At 40.8% G+C, this 25,266-nt stretch overlaps 1 protein-coding gene across 5 annotated transcripts in view; it reads right to left on the bottom strand.

Annotated features, from left to right (window-relative positions):
• CSMD2 (CUB and Sushi multiple domains 2) overlaps positions 1 to 25,266 on the bottom strand; it is a 599,309-nt gene that overhangs the window by 73,767 nt on the left and 500,276 nt on the right. For all 5 annotated transcript variants that reach the window (XM_078452082.2, XM_078452083.2, XM_078452084.2 and 2 more), the window contains 6 exons: positions 24,849 to 25,037; positions 22,429 to 22,606; positions 20,910 to 21,055; positions 11,921 to 12,001; positions 11,319 to 11,432; positions 1,319 to 1,507 (listed from right to left, as the gene is read on the bottom strand). In XM_078452082.2, the coding sequence (XP_078308208.2) occupies positions 1,319 to 1,507; positions 11,319 to 11,432; positions 11,921 to 12,001; positions 20,910 to 21,055; positions 22,429 to 22,606; positions 24,849 to 25,037 (897 nt within the window). The remainder of the gene's footprint in view (positions 1 to 1,318; positions 1,508 to 11,318; positions 11,433 to 11,920; positions 12,002 to 20,909; positions 21,056 to 22,428; positions 22,607 to 24,848; positions 25,038 to 25,266) is intronic.

The following is a 25,266-nucleotide window of genomic DNA, read 5'->3' as shown; positions in this document are numbered from 1 at the left end:
AGGGCAAGGTAGACAGGCAGCCTCCCAATATATGAATAGATGAACAAAACAGATCGTGGACATATAGTCAAAAAGGTGAGAAAAGCTGACCCCAGTGGAAAGTTGCAATGCCTCACCCAGTTTGGAGACTTGAGCTAGGTTCCATTTCTTATTCCAGAACACTTTGCCTGAAGGAGAGATTGGGTCCCCATGAAAAAGGGCCCTACAAAATCTTATCAATTATAGATAGTAGTAATTCTGCCAGTCCTCCCCCCTAAAGACCTACTGCTATTTCCTCAGGCAACTGAATACTGGAAAAAAGGGAATGTGCAGGTATTCCAAAGATTTTGGACACAGAGCGTGAATTAATGCTGATACCAGGGGACCCGAAGCACTATCGCTGGCTCCTCTGTTGGAATAGAGGTGTCTGGGGGTTGGAGTTGGTAATAAGTGAAATCCTGGCCCAGATCCACCTCACAGCACCAACTTAACCAAGTAGTGGCCCTCGTTTGCAGTAGACGTACCAGATGTAGTATCTTCATTAGAGCAGATGATCACGGCCTTGGTTGCATGAAATGAAGTTATTGATCTAGCAATGCATTCTTTCCATAGCCATCAGAAAGGAGGATCATAAGCAATTTGCATTCACATGAGATAGACAACAGTATACATTCATGGCCTTGCCCCAGAGCATTGTTAATTCTACTGATCACTGTCATAATATAGTATGAAGAGGCTTGGACCATCTGGACATTCTGCAGAATATAGCATATTGGTTCTCTATATGATGATGTTGTATTAATTGCCTCTGATGAGCCAGAAGGGACAATTAGTGTAGACGTTTTTGTAAGACACATGGCTCCAGAGGGTAAGAGATAAGTCCTACAAAGAGTTGGGTGAAACTTCCCCAGTGGTTTGAGGACATGCTGAAACTTTTTCTCCAAATTAAAGAGCAAGTTAGTACACCTTTTCCCTTCTACTACCAAGAAAGAAGCACAGTGTTTGGTGGCCCCTCCTTTGGGTTTCAGAGGCAGCGTATTCTTCATGTGGGAATACTGCTATGATCCATTTGTTGAATGACATTCAAGGTACTTGCTTTGAGGAGGTGCTAAAGTAGGAAAGGGTTCTGTAGCAGGACGAGCCTACAATACAAGCAGCTTTGCCCCATGTCCATACAATTCAGCAGCTACCAAAGTATTGGGATTTCTGTGGTAGAGAAAGATGTTGCATGGAGCCTCTGGAAAGCTCTAATATGGAGGTAATGGCACAGATCCCTCAGGTTCTAAAGCAGGTCTGTGTTATCTGCAGCAGGGAACTATTCAACATTTGACTGACTTACCATCAAAGATCTCAAATTCATCATACTGCTTCTCACTGAGAAAGTACTCCACCGTGAGGGAGATGTTGTAGTCAGGTTCCACTCTCACCAGCCAAGAGCAGGTCTGGAACTGGGGATAGCTTCCTGGGTAGCTCTGACTCAGGATCACACCCGTGGAGTCTGTCAGAAGCTCATTCGTTGGGCAGTGCACTTGGAGAAAAAAAGAAAGAGAAATACCAGGTACATGGGATGGAGATGGATCTGGGGCCAACACATTTCTCTGTCACAAAAGACAACCACTGGAACAAGAGTATTTGAGCACATTCAAACAAGATCCCGACACCCATCATTATACTGCACCATGGCATGAGGTGACCTCAGACTCTGTGTCAAGGGTACTATATTCCTGGGATTCAGGCAAGGCCAGTTGTTGGGATCACATCCTAGCTCAGATATGGGCTTTGGAGTAACTGAGGATTATACATACAGAAACAACAGTAAGGCATCCTTAAATCCAAGAGTTAATCTAGTAAATGGGTTTGATTTGTACAAAGAAGAGTATAGGGAAGAGGTAAGTACATAGAATCTTGAGTCAAACACACCTGGATTTATACTGTCACTTACTAGCTATGTGGTCTTGAACAAATTATTTTCTCTCTGTGCGATAGCTTCTCCACCTCCAATGCAGAAAGATAACACCTGCCTTACAGGGTTATTGTATTATACGACATTATATAATTGTACACTAGTTAACGTAATATATGTAATATTATAGAAAATAACATACTTAAAGCATGCAACATAGTTCTTTCATAAATTGTAGAGATGATGATGGTAATTACACCAGGAACAGAAGAAACTAGCAGAGCTTGGCTATGGCTTGATTAGTAGTATTAAGATATCTAAAGACAAATATGTCACCCTAAGGAAGACAGTCAATGTAGAACTTAGAACAGGAGTTGCTGGAGGGGCTAGATTGGGTTTCTTGTGTCTGTCACCAGGGAGGCTAGAGAAGATTCTGGTTTAGAGGAGCCCTGCACATCCTGGAAACCAGGGAGGTGCTCTCTCCTGGGGGTACAGGGAAGTGTCACTAAATCCTATTTGAAATAAATTTGAGGATGATCCACCTCTATTTGCTTGGGCTGAGGACTCCACAGTAAAGTTTTGAGGACTGAATCAACTTCTTCAGTACCTTGAAAGAGACATGCCCTGGGCAGTAGCTTCAAGTATCCCAATCACTATCCCAATCACTGCAAACAGAGAAATTGGTATTTTGCTGTGTATGTGCCTTTAGACAGGCTTCCTGAATGTGCTGGATTCTAGGACACCGACAAAGGAGAGTTTCTGGAACCGCAAGGCCAAGGACTAATTCCTGGATTACATTTTGAGAAGAGGCTGTCTGGGGAGGAGATTTAGCTACTCACTCTCCACCCATTTCCTCTGTTTCCTTCAAACCTTCTGCCTTCACAGAAATGAGGCTTTCTAATCAGCACTGGGTCTGGGCTAACAGACAAAATGCTTTCTATGGCCCAGAATTCACACAGCTCATCTGGGATTCCTTTGAGTAGCGTTGCAACACCCCCCCTTTTTTTTAAGTAATCCCTACAACCAACATGGGGCTCCAACTCATGACCCGCAGATCAAGCGTCACATGCTATACCAACTGAGCCAGCTAGGCTACTGAAAGGGGGAGCCTTGGAAGACACTAACTAGCTTCTCCTGGGAGAACTTCCTTCTTATTTTGTAAATGGGAAAGGAAAGAAAATGGCATCTTGGACTAAAACGGCCTTGCTTTTGAAATGCTTCCAATTTCACTACCCTGATATCTACAGGTCACGGAAGTATGCTGATATTTAATTCCCCCTAGGCTTTGTGGTACAGTCCAGGTGGTACCAGATCTGCTCTTGAAGCTCTCACCTTTCCTTCTTTCTTTCTTTTTTTTAATATGAAATTTATTGTCAAATTGGTTTCAATACAACACCCAGTGCTCATCCCAACAGGTGCCCTCCTCAATACCCATCACCCATCCTCCCCTCCCTCCCACCCCCCATCAACCCTCAGCTTGTTCTCAGTTTTTAAGAGTCTCTTATGTTTTGGCTCTCTCCCTCTCTAACCTTTTTTTTTTTTTTCCTTCCCCTCCCCCATGGTCTTCTGTTAAGTTTCTCAGGATGCATAGGGGCACTTGTACCCCAATGTTTATAGCAGCACTTTCAACAATAGCCAAATTATGGAAAGAGCCTAAATGTCCATCAACTGATGAATGGATAAAGAAATTGTGGTTTATATACACAATGGAAGCTCTCACCTTTCTACTTGAAACTCCTCCATTGAGGGGAAACAGGCACGCCCTCTCAAATGAGATTGGTTCCACAGGTTTGCCTTTTTGTGTGCAATTATCAGATTTGGGCATTAGTGTTTATAAGTTTTTCTTTCTCCTTATGTTCAAGATGTCTGGCCTTTGAAGGTTTAGTAAGTATTCTTCCACGAAACCATCTAGTCTTGATGTCTTTAATGGGGTTTCCTCTGATCTCTATTTCTTTTAAAGAATTAGGAAAGTATAAACTTTATATCTCTACTGGGGTCAATTTTATCAAATTATACCTTCCTAGAAAATCATTCATATCATTAATTTATCGGCACAGATTTGTACAAGATTTGTACAAGATCATAATTAAAAAATTTTCTTTTGCTTCAATGGTTATAGTCCATTTTCCCTTTCTTATTTTTCTATATTCCTCCTTTCTCTCTCTGTTTAATTTACCTAATGGTTTGATTATTTTGTGGCTCTTTGTTCCAGGCACTTCTTTTTATTTATCAGTAAGGCTGTTTTTGTATTTTATAACTCATTCATTTTTTAAAATTCAAAATTTTTGAAATATAATTTATGTACAATGAAATGCACAGATCTTAGGTGCATGGTTTAATGAGCTTTAGCAAATGTATATGCCTGTGTAACCACTACCATAATCAGGATATAGATTTTTTCTGTCACTCAGAAACTTGCTCTCATGCCTCTCTGCAATTAATTAGTATGACCTGCCCCATGCTCCAGGAAATCACTGATATTATTTCTATAACAACAGATTAGTTTTGATTATACTAGAATTTCATGCAATTGGAATCATACATGTTGTTATTTTTGTGCCTGGTTTCTTTTGCTAAACATTATGTTTCTAAGATTCAATCCACGATGTTTTGTGTATTACTACTTCATTTATTTTTATTGCTCTGTAGCAATCACAGAACAATTTTTTTGTTCATTCATTCTGTTTATTATTAATGAACATTTAGGTTGGTTCCAGTTTTGGATTATTATGGAATTCATATACAAGTCTTTTTGTGGATATGGGTTTTCATTTCTCTTAGGTAAATAACTAGGAGCATAATTGCTTGGCAATAGGGCAGGTATATGTTTAACTTTGAAAGAAATTACCCATTTTCCAAAGTGACTGTATAATATTACATCCCAACCAGCAATGTATAAAAGTTCCACTTGCTCCACATTCTTGTCAACACTTGGTATTTTCAGTCTTAAGTTTTAGCTATTCTAGTGGGTGTGCAGTAATATTTCATTAGGGTTTTAATTTGCATTTTCCTGATGACTAAAGATGTTTAGCATCTTTTCATATACTTATTGGCTATCCATACACCTTATTTTGTAAAGTGTCTAGTCAAGTCTCTTGCCCATATGTTTGTTGGATTGTCTTATTATTGAGTTGCTGAAGTTCTTTACATAGTCTAGACAGAAGTCCTTTCAAAAATACATGTATCATTAATATCTTTTTTTATTCTGTACTTTGCCTTTACTTTTCACATTTAGTTCTGTCAGTTTTCCTTCATATTTTTTGAAGCTCTTTTATCATATGCATATAACATATATATCTTTTGTAATGGAATTAACTCTTTTGTCATTATACAATTTCTCTATTTCTGGTAATACTCCTTGCTGGCAGTATTATCTGAAATTATGTTTCTTATGTTTAACATTTGCATGTATATCGTTTCCTCTTCTTCAGTCTATCTGGTATTTATATTTAAACTGCATCTTTTGCAGGAAATAAGTGGTTATTGTTTAAAACCTCTAAATGTTGGCATGGTTTTTATGCAGCAAAACTTACTGATATAACTATATCATTCAAATATTATAAGTACCTACTTATTTTTGGTCTGTCATTCAAAGAGGTGTGTGAAAATCTACAACTGTAATTGTGAATTTGTCCTTTTTTCCCCATAATTCTGTCAATTTTTCCTTGATATATTTCAATATCATGCTGTTAGGTACACAGAAGTTTATGACTGCTATATATGTTTGATAGATTATGTTTATCAGCATGAAATTTCCTCTTTATTTATTTTAAAACTTTTTGCCTTAAATTCTATTTTGTCTAATATTATCTTTACTACACAAGATTTTAGAGGTTAGTACTTGCTATTTTTTCAAAGTTTTGTTTCAAACAGGGATGAGTGAGACCTTTCTAGCTCCTTTAGGGAGGCAGATGAAGATATTCAAGTCTAAGTTTATGGAAAGCCTATAGTTAAACTTGTTTTTTACTTAATCTGGAAGTCTCTCTCTTTGGATTAGCAGTTTTATTCAGTTATATTTACTATAGTTACACATATATTTGCACTTAGTTTTGCTACCTTATTTTGTGTTTTCTGTTTACCATAATTTTTTTCTCCTTTAATGCTTCTATTGGGTTAATGGAGTTATCTTTATTATCTTTATTTTTGATTATGGATTTAGAACTTACAGATACCATGGTTATCCATAATTTTAAAAAAATGACCTATAAATTTAAGCTTTCTTTTTAATACACGTATTTTAACTAATGTAGAGGGTTAAGCAATATCTATGCTTCTCCTCAACAAGCAAGGGTCCTCAACTCACTTTTTCTTTCTTCTAAATAGGTTCTCCAATGTCATTTATCTGTCCAGTTGTGTTTGTATTTTTAAGTTTACTACAGTCAGTATTGTTTAATTATTACCCTATTTTACTGATTTCTTAGCTCATTGTCACTTTTTGCATCTGAATCATTACCTGTATTCACTTTTTTCTTTTTTTTAATATTTATTTATTTTTGAGAGAGAGAGAGAGAGAGAGAGAGAGAGAGAGCAAGCAGGGGAGGGGCAGAAAGAGAGGGAGACATAGAATCTGAAGCAGGCCCCAGGCTCTGAGCTGTCAGCACAGAGCCTGACGCGGGGCTCGAATTCATGAACTGCAAGGTCATGACCTGAGCTGAAGTTGGACATTTAACCGACTGAACCACCCAGGCACCCCTGTATTCATTTTTTTTCTTTTTTTTTTTTTTTTTTTTTTTTTTATTTTTATTTTTTATTTTTTAATATATGAAATTTACTGTCAAATTGGTTTCCATACAACACCCAGTGCTGCATTTTTTTTCTTAATGAATATGGTAGATATTTCCAGTCTTTACAAATATTAGGTTTTATTTTTGTTTCCTGAGCATACAAAAAACTTCACTTTCCATCCATGTGCTTATTTCTGGTCAATGAGATGTGAGTAGAATAATGTGTGCCACTTTGGGCTGAGGACGTGAAAAGCCCTTAAGCAACTCTCATTCTCTCTTACTCTGTTGCACTGTAGGATCCAGGAGCAGGCCTAGTTTTCAGATGGCAGCACAAGATTCAAGAAGCCTGGGTCATTGAGTCACCAGCATTATAGTCACTGCACTATAGCAAATTTTGCCTGAAGGAGAAATAAACTTTTGTTGTGTTAAGCCACTGAGATGTGGGGATTGCTTGTTAATGTAACATATGCCTGACCTATCCTGACTAATGCACTGAAGTATATCTGTTAATTATGCTTTTAGTAAGCCGTAACTTTACATAGTCCTTGTCTGTCTGAAGATTTCATTAATATATTCCCACTCTTAAATGATAACTTGGTTGGGTTTAGAATTTGAGTTTATAATTATTTTTTTTCTGCTGCATTTTATCTTTTGGTGATGCAAATAATGCTGAGTCTGATGTGTCTTTTCTTTGTGATGGCTTTAACTTCCTTGATGTTCTATAATTGCACTGTAATGTTTTAGATTTGAATTTCACCAAATTTTCTGTATTGCCATGGTAAGAGGCATGCTTTTGAAATAATAGAAAAGTGTCTGATTCTTGTCATCAGGGACTAGGATATCATTGGACAGGGCAATGGCTGAGGTATAAAGGAGTAGAACAAGCCACAAGAAAAAAGGAAATTATATATTGAAGGGACTATGAATGGAAATACAACTTATGTGTATGGATTGGAAGATTTAATATTGTTAAGATGGCAATACTACCTAGACTGATGTATGGATTCAATTAAATCTCTACAAAAATCCCAGCTGGTTTCTTTACAGATCTTGATAAGCTGGTCCTAAAATTAATTTAGAAATTCAACAGATCTAGAATATGCAAAAGAAGAACACAGTTGAAGGACTCCCACTTCCTGATTTCAAACAGACTACAAAGCTACAGTAATCAGGATAGTATAGTGCTGGCATAAGATGATCAAGTCAGGAAGATGCCATCTATCTATCTATCTATCTATCTCACACTCATATTCCACATATGAGTGAAATCATACAGTGTTTGTCTTTCTCTGACTGACTTATTTCAGTTAGCATAACACTCTCTGGCTATATATGGTGGAATAATACTCAGCCAGAAAAAAGAATGAAACCTTGCAATTTGCAATGACATAGACGGAGCCAGAGAGTGTTATGCTAAGTGAAATAAGTAAGTTAGAGAAAGACAAACACTATATGATTTCACTCATATGTGGACTTTAAGAAACGAAACAAGTGAGCAAAAGGAAAGAGAGAGAGAGAGAGAGAGAGAGAGAGAGAGAGGGCAAACCGAGAAACAGACTCTTAACTACAGAGAACAAACTGATGGTTGCCAGAGGGGAGGTGAGTGAGGGGATAGGTTATGTAGGTGATGGGGATTAAGTAGTGCACTTGTGATGAGCACCAGGTGATGTATGGAAGTGTTCAATCATTAAATTCTATACTTGAAATTAATATTACACTGTATGTTAACTGGAATTTAAATTAAAAAAAAAAAGAATAGACTTACAGAAAAAAATAATAGAACTGAAGATCAAGAAATAAATCCCCAAATTTATGTAAGTCAACTAATTTTCAACAGGGTTCCAAGACAATTCAATGGGGGAAAGGATAGTCTTCCCAATAAATGGTGTCACAGCAACTGGATATCCATATGCAAAAGAATGAAGTTGGACACCTACCTCATGTTATATATAAAAATTAACTCAAAACATATAAAAAACCTGAATTTAAGAGCTAAAACTATTAACTCTTAGAAGAAAATATAGATGTAAATCTTCCATGGATTAGGCAACAGTTCCTTAGATATGACATGAAAAGCACAAACAGCCAAAGGAAAAAATATATATATTGAACATCATCAAAATTAAAAACTTTTGTACTTGAGGGGCACCTGGGTGGCTCAGTCAGTTAAGTGTCTGACTTAGTTTCAGCTCAAGTCATGATCTCACAGTTCACGAGTTCAAGACTTGCATCCGGCTCCACACTGCGCAGTTTGCTTGGGATTTTCTCTCTCTTTCTCTCTCTCTCTGCCCCTCCACCTCCATGCACTTTCTCTCTCTCTCTGTCTCTCTCAAAATAAATAAAAATTAAAATAAAAAACCCACAAAAATCCTTTTGTACTTGAAAGAACATTATCAAGAAAGTGAAAAAACTGGGGTGCCTGGGCGGCTCAGTCAGTTAAGTGTCTGACTTTGGCTCAGGTTATGATCTCACGTCCTGTGAGTTTGGCCCCACACCAGGCTCAGCTCAGAGCCTGGACTGCTTTGGATTCTGTGTCTCCCTCTCTCTCTGCCCTCCTCTGCTCACACTTTCTCTCTCTCTCTCTCTCTCTCTCTCTCTCTCAAAAAAAATAAGCATTACATTTATTTGAATAAATAAAAAGAAAGTGAAAAAAACACCAACAGAATGGGAAAAAATTTTCAAATCACATATCTGATAAGGCACTTGTATCTAGAATATATAAAGAATTCCTACAACTCAATGATGAAAAGATAAATAACCTAATTAAAATAGGCAAAGGATCTGAATAGGCATTTTTGCAAAGAGAATATAGAAATGGAAAGTAAGCATATGAAAAAATGCTCAACATCATTGGTCATCAGGAAAATACAAATCAAAACCACAATGAGATAGACACCCTTTATACCACAAGGATGGCTGTAATTTAAAAGACAGATAATAATAACAGAGAAGATGTGGAATAGTTGGAAAGCTTATATACTGATGGCAGGAAAAAGATTCAGCCACTGTGGAAAACAGTCTGGTCATTCCTCAAAAGGTTAAACACAGAGTCACCATATGACCCAGCAATTCCACTGGTAGCTATATACCCAAGAGAAATGACAACCCATGTTTACACAAAAACTTGTATATGAATGTTCACAGCAGCATTATTCATAACTGCCAGAAGTGGAAATAACCCAACTGTCCATCAACTGATGAATGGATAAACAAAATGTAGTACCTACACAACGGAACATCATTTGGCAATAAAGAGAAATGATGTACACTGACACATGCTACAACATGAATGAACCCTGAACACATTGTGCTGAATGAAAGAAGTCAGTCACAAAGACTACCTATTGTAGTATTCTATTTGTATGAAAGATCTAAAATAGTCAATTTCATAGAGACATAAACTAGATTGGTGGTTGTCTAGAACTGCAGGAAGGAGGGTCTGGAAAGAAATGGGAGTTGACTGCTGAGGGGTCCAGGGTTAATTTTGAGGTGATGAAAATCTTCTGAAATTGTGTGATGGTTACAAAGCTCTGAATATACTAAAAACCATCAAACTATACACTTTAAATGGATGAATTACATGGTACATGAATTATATCCCAATAAAGCTGCTATTGTTAAAAAAAGAAAAAGCCAGTGAAGGGTCACATCTTGAGAAGCCAAGTACAACATCAAGTCCTAGACGGAAGTATGAGGCTGAGAACAGGAGTAAAGCCAAGAAGGCTGAAGCCATGTAGACACAGAAACAGAGCCAGAGATGAGAAACTAAGTCTGGAGCAAATCAGGGAGGTTCTGGAGCAAGATCAAAGCAACAGCCCACTTTTATTGGGGACTGGTTGTTTGGTGTGTGGGTAGGTCAGCTCAACTCATAGATAATGACTTCTTCTATGTATTGGCAGCTTAGTTCTAGGGCTGTGGCTTCTTTCTTTCTCACTAACAATCTATATTGCAGACTCTCTACTCTTGCCTTATGAGAAATGGGGGAGAAGCCGACCTGTTTCTTCACAGACTACTAAAATATTATTTGGTAGCAATAGTACCAGAAGCAGTAGTAAGAATTTAATAGCCCGCATTGGGCAGTTACTATGTGCCAGACATAGTTCTAAAGTGCTTTACATCATTAACCCATTGAATTCCTCACAATAAGTCCATGGCATAAGTAATATCATTATCCTGATTTTAGAGATGAGAAAATTGAGGCATAGGACAGTTAAGTATCTTGTGCTAGGTCAGATGTCTGGTGAGTGGAGAGTATGGTTTTTGGTCTTAGTTGGGATACCTTGATGAAGCCATTCATCTTCTGTCAAGGCATCACACTAGAATGAAGACAACTCTTGGTTGCCTAGTTCAGCACACAGGACCTTGAGCATATCTGCACTCCAGTAGGGCCAGGTTGGTGTGCAAGCCCACCTCTTCCCAAGGTCCCAGAACCCTTCCTTCCAATGATCAGTATGCCGTTTCCAGAGAATACCAGTTAGAACAAAGGAAAACAGAAATAGAAGTGATCAAGTGGTCACTATGGTAATTTGTAGCCCCAGACCTAAGAGTAGGACAGAGAATCTCTCTAGAGCAATCGTTAATTCAAACAAACAGACATTCACCAAATGACCTCTTACTTTATGGGCAGGGACTGGGAATATAGGGAAGAGTAAGACAAAGGCTATGTTTTGGAGGAACTCCAGATCCATAAAGGCATGGCTCCGTGCAATTACCTTCACATATTGGGGGTGGTCCTTCAAACTGTAGGTAAGTTCCAAGTTTGCAGGTCAGGATTTCATTCCCTACCAAGGTGAAGCCAGGGAGGCACCTGTAGCGTACGATGTCACCTGCCAAAGAGAGACCAATATAGGGGTTCCCTGGAGAAGTCTGGACAGAGCATCCCTTAGTAGTTCAACCCACTTTTAGGCAAGGCAATCAGTGATGGGTTCCATTATGTTCAGATTTAAATAACCACTCAACTCCACTCAAATGACCCAGAAAACTGCTGCCTACTTCTCACAGCTCAGCCTTGCTAAGCCTAAGAATGTTTCCACATTCTAGGAACTTTTTATAGTGTCTTGTGTGGACTTATTTCTCAAAAACATACTGACTTGAATCACAGAAGAAAACTGCCTTCCTGTCTCCTCTGTCTAGCTATGGCTAAAAGGAAGTATTGGTATTTTTGGTGCAGACTCTGTTGACAGAACATTACCCATCTTGCACTGGGCCTACTGTTTCTCGTGGACTGGAGGGAGAGATGAGCCTTGCTGGCCAGCCCCACCCCAACCCAGTCCCTCCTCAACTGCACAGTCCTTGCTGGTTTGGGAGAGGGTACCTATGTTGAATTCTTCATTCTCTGTGACGACTTCAGCGTTGGGGAGGATGGTGGGAGGAGGGCATTTGGTGAGTGGATAAGCTGAAAAGACAGAAGCAGACAAGCCGGTGTAAGAACACCATTCTTGGGGCACGTAGCCATTTACTCGTTCAATCCCTCACCTTCTCCTTCCTCATTCATTCACATAGATCCTAGTGACTATTGATCTGTACACAGGGTAAGTTTAGCCAAGTACTGTTTCGCTTATCTGCTGTCATCTTTTTTTTTTTTTTTTTTTTTTTTTTTTTTTTTCTGATGCGAAACCTAGGAGCCATATGGTAACACCAACAAAAAGGAGAGAGCATCTAAGAAGTCAGTGATGGTCACTAGCACTGAACGAAGGGGAGAGAAGCATTTCCTGAGCACCTATTATAAGTCAGGCACCTTCACACACCTTTAACTCTCATGATGGCTGGTCCCCCTATGAGGTGTTCTTACTCTATTTATGAGGCAGCTGAGATTCAGAAAGGTTCAGTTACTTCTCCATGGTCATACAGGAAGTAAGTGGCACAGGGGGCTTGAATCCAGGTCTGGCTGCTCTCAAATCCCATATTCTTTCCACTGCTCAGCATCTAAGTACTGTGTGTGGCTCATGTGAGTGCCCATTAAAGCCAGCTGGTTTCCCTTCTGACCTTTGGCCAAACATCTCTGGCTTCGGTGGACTTTCCAAATGGAAAACCATCCCTCTGGGCAGAGACTGGATTGTGTGTGCATGGTGTTACTGAGGCAGAGCCCAATATGGGCTCATAACTTGGCTTCCGTTTACTACGTGGCATACAATTTGGTGCTATGTAAGTGTGAGCTGCTGTTGCCAGTGCTGCTGCTGTTAGGATGACTTCCAAAGTCACCCCAAACCCCGCTATGTTTTTTAAAAAAGAACATTCTCTTTAAAAAATTACAAATGTAATACATGATTGCTAGAGAAAATAGGAGATTTTCTATGAAAATAGTAGGAAGAAAATTAAAGTCCTCCACTGGTCATTCAGATAACCACTGTTAACCTTTTACTGTAAGTTCTTATAGTATATACTTTCTGCACATATATTTTTCTCTTACAACATTTGCAGTGTGTTGTGTACTTTGCGTTGATCCTTGTGCACTCACTCTTATATTGCAAGAATTTCCCTATGTAATTAAATTTCTTTAAAAAATTTTTTTCTAGAGAGAGTGCGAACAGGGGAGAGGGGCAGAGGGAGAGAGAGACGGAATCTTTAGCAGGCTCCACATTCAGCAAGGAGCCTGACATGGGGCTTGATCCCATGACCCATGGATCATGACCTGAACTGAAATCAAGAGTTGGATGCTCAACTGACTGAGCTACCCAGGCACCCTTGTAATTAAATTTCTTAAAAAAATGATTGAAATGAGTTCATAGGATTTAGTTGTATGATTGACTAGAATTTATTTAATAGATGCTCTATTATTAACCATTTAGGTTTCCACGGTTTTGCAATTTAAAATAAAACTGTGATAAACATCCTTCTATATATGCATCTTTTATGAGTTTTTTTCTTTTTCTTTTCTTTCTTTTTTTTTTTAACTAGGAATGATTTCTGGATCATAGGGTAGTTCTATTTTTAACTTTCTGAGAAACCGCCATACTGTTTTTCACAGTGGTTGCACCAGTTTGCATTCCCACCAACGGTGTAAGAGGGTTCCCCTTTCTCCACATCCTCGCCAACACTTGTTGAACAACACCTGTGTTGTTAATTTTAGCCATTCTGACTGGCGTGAGGTGATATCTCATTGTAGTTTTGATTTCTGTTTCCCTTATGATAAGTGATGTTGAGGATCTTTTCATGTGTCTCTTGGCCACCTGTATGTCGTCTTTGGAAAGATGTCTGTTCATGTCTTCTGCCCATTTTGAAACTGGATTATTTGTTTTTTAGGCGTTGAGTTTTCCAAGTTGTTTATACGTTTTTGGATCCAACAATTACACTACTAGGTATTTACCCAAAGGATACAAAAATAATAATTCAAAGGGATACATGCACCCTGATGTTTATGGCAGCATTATCAACAACAGCCAAATTATGGAAAGAGCCCCAATGTCCATTGACTGATGAACAGATAAAGAAGATGTGGTGTACATATATGATGGCATATTGCCCAACCATAAAAAGAATGGAACCTTGCCACTTGGAACTATGTGGATGGAGCTAAAGGGTATTATGTTAAGCGAAAGAAGTGAGAGAAAGATAAATACCATATTTCACTCATATGTGGAATTTAAGAAAAAAGACAAACATAGGGAGCAAACTGAGAGGCAAACCAAGAAACAGACTCTTAGCTATAGAGAACCAACCCATGGTTACCAGAGGAGAGGTAGGTGGGGGGTGGGGGACATGGGTTAAATAGGTGATGAGGATTAAGGAAGGCACTTGTCGTGATGAGCACCATGAGATGTAAGGAATTGTTGAATCTCTAAATTCTACACCTTAAACTAATATTATACTGTATATTAACTAATTGGAATTTAAATAAAAATTTGAAAAAAAGGAAAAAAACCAGGAATGATTAAAGCGTATGACCTTTTTAAAGTATGAGCATCTCCTACTGAACATCAATAATCTATTCTTGGAAATCAGACGTTCCATGTAAAGATGCTAAGTAGGTGCCTAACTTCCAGACAAAAATCGGTAACAAGAAATCCTCACTTAAACACAGCCTGAGTGTTTAATATATTGTGGTTACTAGTTTGATTGGGGTAGATTTCCCATTATATTAAAAAGAATTACACATGTCTGCTCAATGCAGAAAGCTGGTGGAATACTGAAAAACAAAAAAATGAAAATTCCCCAAGTCCCACCACCACCAGGCATAACCACCGTTAGCCTTTTGGTGCATGACCTTCGGTCTTTTACAGACAACCCCTCCTCCTCCCAGAGCACACACTACATCTACCATGTTATTGTTAAAGAACTCAAGGGCAGGGAGGACATTTGGACTCCTCTGTTTCACTTTGTCCCTACTTCCCTTGCTCCTTGGGGGTGAAGCCCTGATACAGCTTAATCAGATTCCAGTATAGGTTAACATGTTAACTGGTGGGGAGGGCTCACTGATTTACGACAAGTGGTAGCCAGCTCAGCAACAGCCATTGTGGGTCACTGCATGTTGTACCCTCTTATGGATTCTTTCTGGACATACTCTTTTCCATTCTATTGGATGTGCTGGGCTGGCCTTTCATATGAAGCTTTTAAAACCAAGTTAGTATATGAAGAGACATGTGGGCAGAGAGAGAAAATCCCAAGCAGGTGCCATGCTGTGAGCGCAGAGCCTGATGTGGGGCTCTATCCCATGAACCGTGAGATCATGACCTAAGCTGAAATCAAGAGTCGACGCTCAACCGACTGAGCCACACAGGTGCCCTGGATTGTTTCTAATTTACCAGTTTTAAGTCACAGTTCAAGGAATATCTTTATATACGTATCTTTACAGAATTCCTGGAAATAGGATTGGTGGGTCCTAGATCATTATTAATTAGAAATCTTGGCTGTAAGTAACACAAATCAACTCAGGGTAAGAATACATGAAAAACAAAAAGCCTCTCAGAGAGGAGAGAATGCGAATGTGGATTTGTATACAGGCTTCATAAAGGTGGAGGACAAGGAACTGGGGTCCACCAGGAACCCAGGAAACCTTCCCCACATGTCTTGGTCACTTTCTTTCCACAAGTCAGAACTTTCTATTTCTCAGTCTACAAGGACAGGAGAAGACAGGCAATCCAGGGCACTTGGATTTATATTGTCCCTCTTCTGCAGATGAATCTAGAATCTCTTGGGTTCAACTTCAAGTTCCCGAGAGAGGACACCTGATTCCCTCTGCTGGAGTCAGGTCAGGGCCCACCTATGGTTCAAGCCACTGTGGCTGGGGTTGGCGGTGGACATGGAGTGGGGCAGAATATACAAACATAGTTGACAATTGCCCATGTGAGAGAGGCAGCTAAGGAGATCATTACGAGCTCTGCAGACAACCAAAAATGTTTGACTGTGGCTGATCACATTGTGTATAGCTTTTTTTTTTTTTTTTAAATTTTTTTTTTTCAACGTTTTTTATTTATTTTTGGGACAGAGAGAGACAGAGCATGAACGGGGGAGGGGCAGAGAGAGAGGGAGACACAGAATCGGAAACAGGCTCCAGGCTCCGAGCCATCAGCCCAGAGCCTGACGCGGGGCTCGAGCTCACAGACCGCGAGATCGTGACCTGGCTGAAGTCAGACGCTTAACCGACTGCGCCACCCAGGCGCCCCAGTGTGTATAGCTTTTTGATATGCATTTTCACACTGCCCACCACCAAGGGAGCATCTTCCTGCAATCTTCCCACCAGGATTATCATTTTAAACATTATTACAGGTTATTCTCTAATATTAAGAGCCTACTTTTTCCATTTAATGCTTTTTGCTTTGAAAGCTACTCTTTGATTGCTATTGTTGTTTGTATTTGCCAAATACATCACTACCCATCCTTTTATGTTCAAACTGTCACTGCACCTTAGTAGTGTTCCCGGATGGAAAATACAGCTAAATTTTATTTAACCTAATCTAAGAGTCTTTGCGTTTTTCATAGGGAATTGGGCTTTGATAAATTTGTATTTGCCATAGTAACTGAACGATTTTATTTTATTGTTTTATTCTGCACTGTCTGTATCTTTGTTCCTATAGTTTCCGTTGCTTTCCACCTTTTGTATATGAGCTATGTTTTGCTTACTTTTTTTCTTTCAGTGATTTAAAAGTGCTATAACCTATTTTTAACTTCTTAGTGACTAAAATATATACTCAGAACCCTGATTTTTCTAATTATCAAAGTTAGTAATTGAATAATATCTACTGATTCTACCCCCATGAGAGAAAAGGATATTTCCTTTCTCCTATACCTCTTCTAACTACTTGGGTATTTGTTAATATGAAATGATTTCTTAAAAATATTAAAGAATTATTTGTATTCTGTTTGGAATCTATGTTTTCAATTATTATTGCTTAAATCTGTGGTTAGCTAGTTAGTGCTTCCATTTTAACCTTTCATACAACTTCTCTGAATTGAGTTATTGGTTCATTCCTCAGTGGGTGGCTACATCCTTGAGGAACAATTCAAATTGAGATGTGGGTGACAATGATTTTAAGCTCTTGGATGTCTGCAGATGACTGTCTCTTGCCTTCACATGTGACGTTCCCAAGTGTCTTTTGCCTTAAACATCTATAAAAATGCCTCTTTTATTTTCTGGAATTGAATGCCAAGAATAATTAGGCACAGGATTGTTGATTTTGGCTCCCTGTAGTTAACTTTCTCAGCCTGGATTCTGGTAGATTTCTTCTACCTTTCAGCCTTGAGATTTGAAAAACTTGCCAGGCTGGTTTTGATTTCTCCTGGTATGTAGTGAGCTCTTTTGTTCTATACGCACAGTTTTTCCCTCATCTCAGAAGAGTTTTATTTTATTATTTCTATTCCATCTGGCTCTTTTTGTCATAGATACTTTTTATTTATTTATTTTTTAATTTTTTTTTTCAACGTTTTTTTTTTTTTTTTTTTTTATTTATTTTTGGGACAGAGAGAGACACAGCATGAGCGGGGGAGGGTCAGAGAGAGAGGGAGACACAGAATCGGAAACAGGCTCCAGGCTCCGAGCCATCAGCCCAGAGCCTGACGCGGGGCTCGAACTCACGGACCGCAAGATCGTGACCTGGCTGAAGTCGGACGCTTAACTGACTGCGCCACCCAGGCGCCCCTGTCATAGATACTTTTTAATCAGTATGTTCTTTGTTTACTGGATCTATTTGCCATTCTCTCCTCTATAATTTTCAAATATTTGCTCACTTTCTTCTTTGTGTTGGGCTTTTATTCCACATCTCTGAACTGTTTTTCTGCACTGTTGATCCTGCTCTTTGTTGATTCTTATGCCAATTTAATTGTGCTGCTACATTTGTTTTTTAAACTTTTTTTTTTTAATTATCTAGCTCCCCTTGTAAATAAAAATTTTAATTTGAAACTATCACAAAGGTATAAGAAAAGTTGGCAGCATCGTACAAAAAACATTTTTCATGAACCAGAAGAAAGTAAGTGACCGACATTATGCTCCATAACCACAGAGTATTTTAGTGTGCATTTCCAACAAACAAGCACATTACCCTGAAAAACCACATACAAGCACTAAAAGCAGGAAATTACCTCTGATATGATACTTCCAACTAGTCACCATGTCCACTAGTGTTTTACCACTTGCCCTAGTAAAATCCTTAATAGCAAAATGATCCAGTTCAGAATCATACACTGTATTTCGTTGTCATGTCCTTTTAGTCTGGAAGAGTCCCAAAGTCTTTCCTTGACCTTCATGGCATTTACACTTTTGAAGATTCTATGGCAGTTAATTGCTAGTCTGTAATACTATTTTACATTACCCTCACTTTACGTTTGACACATTCCTCATAGCTGGATTCAAGTTGTGCATCTTTATTGGACTATCACAGAGGGGATGCTGGGTTCTTCTCTTTGTACCCAGTCTGGTGGGGTACGATTTCAGTTTGTCCTGTTATTCATGATGCTCACCTGGATCACTTAAGTAAGGTGCTGTCCTCCAGGCTTCTCCACTCTAAAGCTGTTCTTTTTTCCCTTTGCGATTATCGTGTGAGGAGATAGTTTGAAGGTATGGAAATACTCTGTTCCTCATAATATTTTAATTAATAACTGTTTAACTAACTTATACCTGTTTGGATATACATGGTGTCCTGGTTTATTCAATCAGCTACAGTTTGTTACCAATATTAATTCCTTGGATGCTCAAATTATCCCCATTATGGTCACTGGGAGCCCCTTCAAGCCCGTGTCTATGTCCCTCTGTCACGTCTGCATCATTCCTTGAGTAGTTCCTTGCTTTCTGCCATAAAATGTTCCAGGCTCATCTTGTACTTTCTCTGCCTCAGTCCTGGAGTCAGCATTTCTTTAAGGTGTTTTGGTCCATTCAAGTGAAAATGGTATTGGAAACCAGTAACTGGAGCTAGATGTGTTCATTGCTATTGAGGAGTCATTACTTCAAAGCCCTTTTAGTGGAAAGAGTTAAAGGATGTATGTACGTGTACACACCCACATTTACACCCTTATCTCCTTCTATATCTGTATGTACATATTGAAAACCATAGCTCACATTGATACCTCCAATTCCAACCCAATTCCCTGGGTATATTCTAGTTTTTGTTCTTTCCATATTTCTAACCCTCTTCTCTTTCAGTGAGACACCTGTTGTCCTTGATATAGTCACTTATCTGACCAGTCACCTGTAGGGAACTGAGTTCCCATCTCTCCTGCCACAGCCCCCTTACATGAGTACCCTACACACTGCATCCCCCACCCCAGGCTCTGATGGATCCTCAGTGTGGATACCCTCCTCATTCTGCTGGGGCTCCTACCCCACATGGATGTTCCTTCCATTTGCTCAGAGCCTGGACACCCCATGCCAGCCCTGTCCCTGGGCAGCGTGGACTCCCTCTCCCCTCTGACACCCCAGCCTGGCTCACGCCCTGAAGGCATGGGTGGCACTTTGCTTCGTCCCATTTAACAGCTTTAGGACTCAATTGTTCAGGAAGGGAAGACATTTAGCTCCCCTTTTATTTATCTCTTATTTGGAGATCTCTTATTTGGAGTCCATATTGTCTAGACTTCTATGCTTTCCAAAATTTACTTCTACTTCCTAAACTATATGTTTTCAAGGGCATTTTTCTCTGCAATTCAAATCCTATTTTCTCATTAAAAAATGTTCATAGGTCTCTTTAAGGTGCTTGTCTTTTATACTTATTAGTCCTTATATGGGAAGGAATTTATTTAGAGCTAATATTTGCCTACAGAAAGGCAGACATTCTTTCCCCCACACCAGTCCTGCTCCCCAATCTCCATGTCTACCTCCCTCTTTTTCTTTAGTTCTTGTCTCAGATATCGCCTCGCAACAGGTTTTCCACAATTATTCTACATGAAGCAGAGTTCCCCACCTTTCATTTGCTATCTTATTTGTTTCCTTCATAGCAACTTATTACAAATTGCAAAGATTTTATTTGTCTGCTTATTGGTTTGTTATCTCTCTCTCCTTGGAGGAAGAAAGCTCTATGGGGAGCAGGCATTTCACAGAGCAGGAAGCATGAATAGTCAATGAAGATATGAAAGGATGCTCACCTCATCATTAACATAAGAGTGAAATGCTATTTCATGAATCCACCAGATTGGCAAAAATTTAAAAATCTGATAAAACCCAGTGTTTGCAAGATGGAGCCAGGAATAAAGTCAAGCTTTCCCGATTTCCAGTTCAAATATATGTAATGCTCTGCAAACTGTAATATGGAGGATTATTCTATAGATGGACACAAGCCCACAGAGAACTTTCTATAAGTTTTTCTCTGCTATATCCACTATAACAAAAATGAGGAAGTATCCGGGTCCGCAACTTGGGGCTCTCAGAAGAAAACTGGCTGCCGATAAGGACAAACCTACCCTGAGTTGTTCATGCTCCTCCTGCTTGAATTCTCCATGACTTCACTTGTGCACAGCACTTCCTGTGAGGTCAACAGAAGCCGTGGATTCCAGCGGAGTGGGACAGCCCTCTAGAGGGTGCCAAGGGACATGCTGGGGCACAAGTAAGTGGAAAACCCAGCCAGTGAGTGAATGTGAACCAGCTGGGTGAGAAGCCTCATCCTGCTGCCTCTAAGCTTGGATTTGGCACCAAGGGTCAGCATCATGTGCCTCTCTGCCCTAGAGTGTGTGTGAAGGAGGAAAACTTACAAGTATGGAGCCCCGTGCTGGGAGATTTCACATAGGTGAATACATAGAAGTCTTATAACTCCAAGGACACCGAGGCTGAGAAGCTATGTAACTCATTCAGAATCACACAATTGCGAATAGTGGAGCCAGGGGTCAAGTGCAGCCCTGATTCAAGAGCATAGTGCCCCTCTCTCACACCAGGCTTCCATACTGACCAGAGAAGGCTATGGCGAAGATCCCACCCATAGCCGCATCACGGTGGAACTTGAGCAGGACCTGGTTGGATGAGCTATGCACTGTTTTCTTGGCCAAGCTTCGGCTGAAGACTCCAAGCTGTGGAGCTGTCTGCTGAGGCCCATCCCTGCACATAGGAAAGAAGGTGCTGGCATGTCATGGGTTACCATGGCTGCCTGCTCCACCCGGTTCCATCAGTGGCCCTCAAAGAGACCTGGAGTGGGAGGCTGTGACTCTTCTTGTGCTTGACACTGTCTTTCTCCAATGTCCTGTAGACCTCCCTACTCAGTCTGCTGACAAAGCTGATAGAGCCAGCAAGGCTCACACTGACTCCTCATTCACCTGATTCTTCACCAGCCCAGCCTCCATAATGGGCTTGGGGGCAACAGTCTCACCCAAGAAGCCACTGGAGCCACTGGGCAGGGATGCAGGTCTTATCACAGGTTCTCTGAGACTGAGCAGCAGTAGGATGGGGCTGAGGAAGAGCTGCAGGAAGCTCATGTTACTATCTATGCCAGCCCCACTTCCTTGTCCCCAAGCAGAGATATCCCCAGTTGTCCTTCTAGGCAAAGGATTTCTTCCCTGGAAAGGTATCTAGTCCCTCCTATCTGTTCTTAGCCATAGCCTGGAAAGGAAACTGGAAATTAATCCAGGGCAGTCTGATTATGGTTATCCAGCCCTGGGAATTTGGGCAAGAGAATCCCACGATCCCCTGCTGATTCCCAGAATGGCAGTAACTCCCAAACAAAAAAATTTTTAAATTATATATTTGTCCAAAGATCCGGTGGTTTGGAAAAGATTGTCTAGGAGACTACACTTATTGATTAATAATTCATTTTCCCATTTTAAAATTCATTCAAGATATTCTAACTCTCACTCAGTGTGGAATCGTCAATTTGGTAACCAGTAAGCCACATGTGGCTGTTTACATTTAATTAAAATTAAATAAAGTTTAAAAGTCAGTTCCTCAGTCACTCTAGACACATTCAAGTACTCAATGGCCACCTGTAGCTGGTGGCTATGGTACTGAACAGCACAGATACAGAATGTTTCCATTACTGCTGAATGTTGTGTTGGACAATACTGGCTCAGCAGGAGATGATCAGTGGGACTTCACAGAATTCTACCCCCAAACTGTTGCTAGTCTGGGTAGCTTATGTTAGGTAAATGTAGGATTTTGGTTTGGACTCTGGAAAAACTGAGAAAAGTTTGTGTAGCTATGACCATTCCTATTCACACACCCACCCACTTGTCCTCTGACCCCGAGGTGGGACTCCAGGTTGGAAATCACTGCCCTGCCATTCCTCTCCCTTCCAGGAGTCACAAAAGGTAATTTGAAACTGAGCCCTCATTTACTACGTTTATTTGAAAGCCAGGAGGTGGACGACCACTTAAAACCATGCAGCTCTTGGTTTTCTAAACAAAGAAATGAGTAACCCCAGTTTAGAGCCCAATTAAAACCCCTTTCTAATTGGCTGTCGACATGGCAGCTGGCCCTACCAGACAGTGATGAAGTCTCCGGAGGGTTCTGTCTGCAGCAGGGTGAGGTTGAGGCGGACGCCATGACCAATGGGCACGGTGATCAGCCAGACACAGTCTTGGGAGCTGGAGTATGGACTGGGGAAGCCCGGGGAGTACACAGTGCCATTGGAAGAGGTGATGTTCCCACCACAGGGGACTGCCAGGGAAGGGACACAAACACAGATGAGTGTGGGAGATCACCCCCCACCTGAAAATTCAGATGACTTCCTTACAAAGTGTAGGCACCCAGCACAAATTATCCTGCTCAGGGAGGTCAGGAGGCATGGGGAGAGGTGATGGGGCTGCAGATGACCGTGTGTGGTTTTCCCCATTGGTTCTAGCACACCACTCCCCATCTGGCCCCTGACCTTCAGAGCACATGCCTCTGGGGGCCAGCCTCAGCCCCTGGACTCTCTCTTCTTCTTGTGGATGAGACCAGCCCAGCAGGAAGGACCCACTGGAGCTCTCCCCTCTCCCTTCCTAGGAATGGAGAGGAGGAAAGAATTCAGAGTCAGGGCTGTAGTTCTTTTGCTGGGATGAACTAGGAAATTATGGGAGTATTTCTCTTTCTCTCTTTATTTGCTTCAAGATTCTTAGAGTGGTACATTTGGTCTTGACCTAAGAGATGAGGATTCTTGTAGTGAAGACCAAAGTTGGGTTCAAATCATGGCTAAACCATTTATTGGCTGGATGGCCCTAGACATTAGTTTAGACTCTTTCGTCACCTGTGAAATGGGAATAAGAGTATCCCCATGTAGGACTGTGGTGGTGGTTCCATAAACTGAGGCAAGTAAAATATCCAGCTTGGTACTCAGCTCACAGAGAAGGCATTTGTTGCATAGATATGATCTTCTATCCCTATTTTCCTATCCCTTGAAAGTAACACCCAATTTTAGGTTCACTCCGATGTAGGCTTTGGGTAAGGGGATGAAGAGGCCATGAAGTCTCCATAATGTTCTGATTCAGTCACCAGGGAGGAGAAAAAAGGGCAAACAAACAAACATACATACAAACACCCCCTGGTCCAGACTAATGAGTACATGTGGCTGGCATGAGGCAACAAGCAGACATCTGGATGGGGGCAGACCAAAGCGAAGAGAAAGAATCACAATGCCTCTAGGCAGAAGATACGGTTCCTGTGAATGCACATGCATCCTGAAAGGGGTATGCATGGACACACCCCCTTTCCTACACATACTGGACATCCACTCAGTGTCAGTGTCAGGCGCATCCTGGGGAAATGAAGGGGAGCAAGGATACCGTGGCACATGGTTTTGCTCTGTAGCACTCACAGCCCACTGGGATACAGCTAAGTAGATTGGTGTTTACAGCATAGGGTGGAACACGCTGTCAACACGGAATGCCACGGGAACAACTGGAGGACCCCTCCTCTGGTCTTGTGATGGTGGGCAAGGATTCTTGGTATTATTTCCATTTAGACTCAGACCTGAGGGATGACAAGGCTAAGTAGACAAGGCAAGAGAGGAGAGTGATGTTCTATGAGGGAGGAACAGCATGTACTAAGAACCAGAGGCAAGAGAACAGGGCACACTGGGATGACTGCAAGTATTTCAGCTTCAGACATAAAATCTGCGAGCGTGGAGAATCCTGGGGGGTATGCAGGGGCCAGGCCCTGAGGGACATGGTGCGTTACCTAAAAGAGTTAGGAATTTACCCCAAGAGAGATGAGGATGCCTTGCTGGATTCTGAGCAGGGGAGTGTCTGGAGTATGTTGATGGTTTTGAAGATGCACACTGGCTACACTCGGAAAAATGGATTGAGGAGGGCAAGACTGAAGGCTGGGAGACCAGTGAGGAGCCTCATCAGAGTGGTGGCCTGGATTAAGGCAGAGGCAGTAGATAGAGAGAAGTGGATGCATTTGAAAGGTAATCAGGATGTAGAATTATCAAGACTTGGTGAATAAGTCACAAGGGGGAGAGGGAGGGGCCCAAATAGGGCCAAGTAACCAGGTGACTAAAGGTGCCCTTCACTAGATGGATTTCCATTGAATGACAGAAAAACGATGCCTTTAATTTCTAATATATTAGGATTTAGGTGCCTCTGGATAAGTGAAGCTCTTTAAAAAGTTTTTGGATATACAAGTGTAGCTCTCAGGAAAGAGATAAAGATTACAGAGTCTTCCCTTCTGATGGGTTGGGTTTCCCAAGGGTTGAATAGGTATTCCCTTGGCTGTGGCCCACATTTCCTCCAGGTCCTCCCAAGGTTGGCCCAGAGGTCTGTGCCTAGGACTCTTTGCCCAGACAGGCTGGGTCCTTTCCATATGAAAACAGGATGGACAAGTTTTTCCTGGACTCCCCAGCATGGGTGCTTCCATGGGGCATGGGAGTACTCTGATCAGTCTCCTTAGGAGGAGTCACTAGGGATGAGGAGGGACATACCTTCACACCTGGGTAGGGGGTGGTCCCAATTCCGGTTGGTGCCATGTTGACATGTGAGGACGGGGTGGCCCATCAGTTGATATCCTGGCAGGCACTCGAAGGTCACTGATTGTCCAACATTGTAGCCAGCTCCCCTCACAATGCCATTGGCAAAGGGCTCTGGGTCTGGGCACTCTTGAAGTTCATAGGCTGGAAAAGATCAGGAGAGAAGGTTACTTTATTCTCTTTGGGCATTTTCCCCTCAACCAGAATATAGGAGCAGCAGAAAGTAAGCATAATGGTGAAGCACCAAGACTTGGACTCAGATGGACCTTTGTCATTTACTAGTTGTTGGCTTTGGGTAAGACATTTAATTTTTCTCTGCCTCTGTTTTCCTACTTAGAAAATGGTTATTGTGAGGATTAAGTGGGATATTATA

Source organism: Panthera onca, chromosome C1 (assembly GCF_046562875.1).
Source record: "Panthera onca isolate mPanOnc1 chromosome C1, mPanOnc1 haplotype 2, whole genome shotgun sequence".
NCBI classification, from domain to species: domain Eukaryota; kingdom Metazoa; phylum Chordata; class Mammalia; order Carnivora; family Felidae; genus Panthera; species Panthera onca.
Note: the sequence above shows the minus strand (reverse complement) of the source record. Positions and strands in the feature narration are given on the sequence as shown.